This window comes from Coregonus lavaretus (genome assembly GCF_964263955.1).
Source record: "Coregonus lavaretus genome assembly, chromosome: 10".
Taxonomy (NCBI): domain Eukaryota; kingdom Metazoa; phylum Chordata; class Actinopteri; order Salmoniformes; family Salmonidae; genus Coregonus; species Coregonus lavaretus.
The window spans coordinates 2518512-2522422 of NC_139997.1; the positions used below are offsets into that span (position 1 = coordinate 2518512).

At 40.1% G+C, this 3911-nt stretch overlaps 1 protein-coding gene across 1 annotated transcript in view; it reads right to left on the reverse strand.

Moving 5' to 3' along the window:
- Positions 1-3554, reverse strand: part of LOC311135793 (metalloprotease TIKI1-like) — a gene marked incomplete at both ends in the record, with an annotated part of 89889 nt that extends 86335 nt beyond the window's left edge. The window contains one exon of the mRNA XM_084169835.1: positions 3528-3554. Coding sequence (XP_084025961.1) covers positions 3528-3554 — 27 coding nt within the window. The remainder of the gene's footprint in view (positions 1-3527) is intronic.
- Between the last annotated feature and the right edge of the window lie 357 nt (positions 3555-3911).

Sequence of the window (3911 nt, forward strand, 5' to 3'; positions counted from 1 at the left end):
CTATTACTCCCTATTACCCCCTATTACCCTTTATTACCCCTATTACTCCCTATTACCCGTTTTTACCCCCCTTTTACTCCCTATTACCCTTTTATTACTCCCTATTACCCCTTTATTACTCCCTATTACTCCCTATTACCCCCTATTACTCCCTATTACCCCCTATTACCCTTTATTACCCCCTATTACTCCCTATTACCCGTTTTTACCCCCCTTTTACTCCCTATTACCCTTTATTACTCCCTATTACCCTTTATTACTTCCCTATTACTCCCTATTACCCCCTATTACTCCCTATTACCCCCTATTACCCTTTATTACCCCCTATTACTCCCTATTACCCGTTTTTACCCCCTTTTACTCCCTATTACCCTTTATTACTCCCTATTACCCGTTTTTACCCCCTTTTACTCCCTATTACCCTTTATTACTCCCTATTACCCTTTATTACTCCCTATTACCCCCTATTACTCCCTATTACCCCCTATTACCCTTTATTACCCCCTATTACTCCCTATTACCCGTTTTTACCCCCTTTTACTCCCTATTACCCTTTATTACTCCCTATTACCCTTTATTACTCCCTATTACTCCCTATTACCCCCTATTACTCCCTATTACCCCCTATTACCCCATATTACCCCCTATTACTCCCTATTACTCCCTATTACTCCCTATTACCCTTTATTACTCCCTATTACCCTTTATTACTCCCTATTACCCTTTATTACTCCCTATTACCCCCTATTACCCTTTATTACCCCCTATTACTCCCTATTACCCGTTATTACCCCCTTTTACTCCCTATTACCCTTTATTACTCCCTATTACTCCCTATTACCCTTTATTACTCCCTATTACCCCCTATTACCCTTTATTACCCCCTATTACTCCCTATTACCCTTTATTACTCCCTATTACTCCCTATTACCCCCTATTACTCCCTATTACCCCCTATTACTCCCTATTACCCTTTATTACTCCCTATTACCCCCTATTACCCCATATTACCCCCTATTACTCCCTATTACTCCCTATTACTCCCTATTACCCTTTATTACTCCCTATTACCCTTTATTACTCCCTATTACCCTTTATTACTCCCTATTACCCCCTATTACCCTTTATTACCCCCTATTACTCCCTATTACCCGTTATTACCCCCTTTTACTCCCTATTACCCTTTATTACTCCCTATTACTCCCTATTACCCTTTATTACTCCCTATTACCCCCTATTACCCTTTATTACCCCCTATTACTCCCTATTACCCTTTATTACTCCCTATTACTCCCTATTACCCCCTATTACTCCCTATTACCCCCTATTACTCCCTATTACCCTTTATTACTCCCTATTACCCTTTATTACTCCCTATTACCCCCTATTACCCTTTATTACTCCCTATTACCCTTTATTACTCCCTATTACCCCCTATTACCCTTTATTACTCCCTATTACCCTTTATTACTCCCTATTACCCCCTATTACCCTTTATTACTCCCTATTACCCTTTATTACTCCCTATTACCCTTTATTACTCCCTATTACCCTTTATTACTCCCTATTACCCCCTATTACCCTTTATTACCCCCTATTACTCCCTATTACCCGTTATTACCCCCTTTTACTCCCTATTACCCTTTATTACTCCCTATTACTCCCTATTACCCTTTATTACTCCCTATTACCCCCTATTACTCCACATACTTTTGGTAATGTATTGTACCTCTGTATGTAGATGATGTATTGCTCTATGTGGGCAATGCACCTCAGTCATTACCTAACCTTCTCAGCATCTTCAATAACTACAGCTTTGTATCTGGATATTTTTCATTTACATTTTATAAAATCAGCTGTACAAAATCTGCTCTTTTGTCCCTGAACGAGGCGTGTGTAATTCACAGCTGCCTCTAAACATTTCCATTCCAGCATTTCCGCTACCAGCGAATATAAATATATCCTTCTTTGCAAGTAATAGTCAAAAATATATTCAATATTCAACCCTAAAAAGCACAGTCTGATGTGGAAAGATACCAGATCCCAAACTTATTCCAGGCTCGAGTCTCGATAATTAAAATGAATATTTTACCAACAATCAACTTTTATAGTTCCATGATCCCTCTTTCACCACCAACAGGATATTGGGATAGGCTACATTCATTACTTGCCAGATTAATTTGGAAGAGGAAATGCCCTCGTAATAAATGTTCTACTCTTCAGTGGTAAACATGTGCAGGCGGCCAAAACCTCCCAAATTTATATTTTGGGTTTTTCTTTTTTCTCCTTCTGTATTCATGGTTAAATCTTCAAAACAGCTGAATCTTGACGCCCCCTGGAGGAAAAGCTTGTTGCATCTCACAGACTCCAAGCCAATACATTCTGATATCACATTCAAACACTGCAAACTCAAATTTGGTCCTATCATTTCACAACTAATTCCAGTCTGGTGGGCGCCTGGTTATAAAACATAACCAATCTCAAATACCATCCTCACTTTACCTTATTTCACGCTCTCCGTCTGGGTGGACGTCCTATCTCTTCTCCTCAATGGTATGAAAGAGGTTCATAGGCTGCTTTGCCTGCCTCTGGAGTCCCCTGGGGGCAAGAACAGCTCCGTTCTGCGTTGGGTGCCTACACTCTTAGAAAGAAAGGGTTCCAAAAGTGTTCTTCGGCTGGTCCCCGTAGGAGAACCCTTTTCGGCTCCATGTAAAATCCCTTTGGGTTCCTTTTTGGGGAACCCAAAAGCTCTACCTGGAACCAAAAGGGGTTCTTCAAAGGGTTATCCTATGGGGACAGCCAAAGAACCCTTTTAGGTTCTAGATAGCATCTTTTTTTCTAAGAGTGTCCCATGGTGGTAAGAATGGTCTATAGATCCAATTCAATAATTGTTTATTCAGGGGAGTACACTGGTTTCTAAATTACATTCTCTGTTAATTAAAATGACCCATAAACCATTCCTTTCCCATGCTTCATGGAAGAAAGACCTATCCATGCGTACTACTGTGATCCATTGGACTAGAGATTGGTCAACATCAATTGGACTAAAGTTTGGTCCAACATCAATTGGACTAAAGTTTGGTCCAACATCAATTGCTTCAAGAAACCCCAATCATCAGATGATACATTACACATTTTCCCATAGAACTTCCTGCACACCACGCAAACTATTCAGGATGAAAACTAGACAATCCCCAAACTATTCAGGATGAAAACTAGACTATCCCCAAACTATTCAAGATGACAACTAGACAATCCCCAAACTATTCAAGATGACAACTAGACAATCCCCAAACTATTCAGGATGAAAACTAGACTATCCCCAAACTATTCAAGATGACAACTAGACAATCCCCAAACTATTCAAGATGACAACTAGACAATCCCCAAACTATCCAAGATGACAACTAGACAATCCCCAAACTATTCAAGATGACAACTAGACAATCCCCAAACTATTCAAGATGACAACTAGACAATCCCCAAACTATCCAAGATGACAGCTTGACAATCCCCAAATTGCTCACTGTGCCCTCAGGGGGCTCCTGGCACATTTTTCCATATTGTTTGGGAATACCTGGAGATTTTACGTTTCTGGAGATGTGTTTCATCCTGTCTCTCTGATATAATTTGTAGAAATATACCTTTTTCACCATCTATTTTACTGTTAAATGATGACACTACTTTGGACCGGTCTCTCAAGCTGCAATGTATTTGGCTGGCTGGATTAACAGCAGCCCCAAAAAATGTTGGCAGGCTCCTCATTCTTTAAACAGACAACAGTAGCTGCCATCATTCATGGACATTAGAAACATGGAAATATCTGTAGCACGTATGCATGAGGTTAGGGAAAGAAACATAACGACTCTTTCATCAGCATATGACTCAGTAAGACTGCAATTGTGAACCAC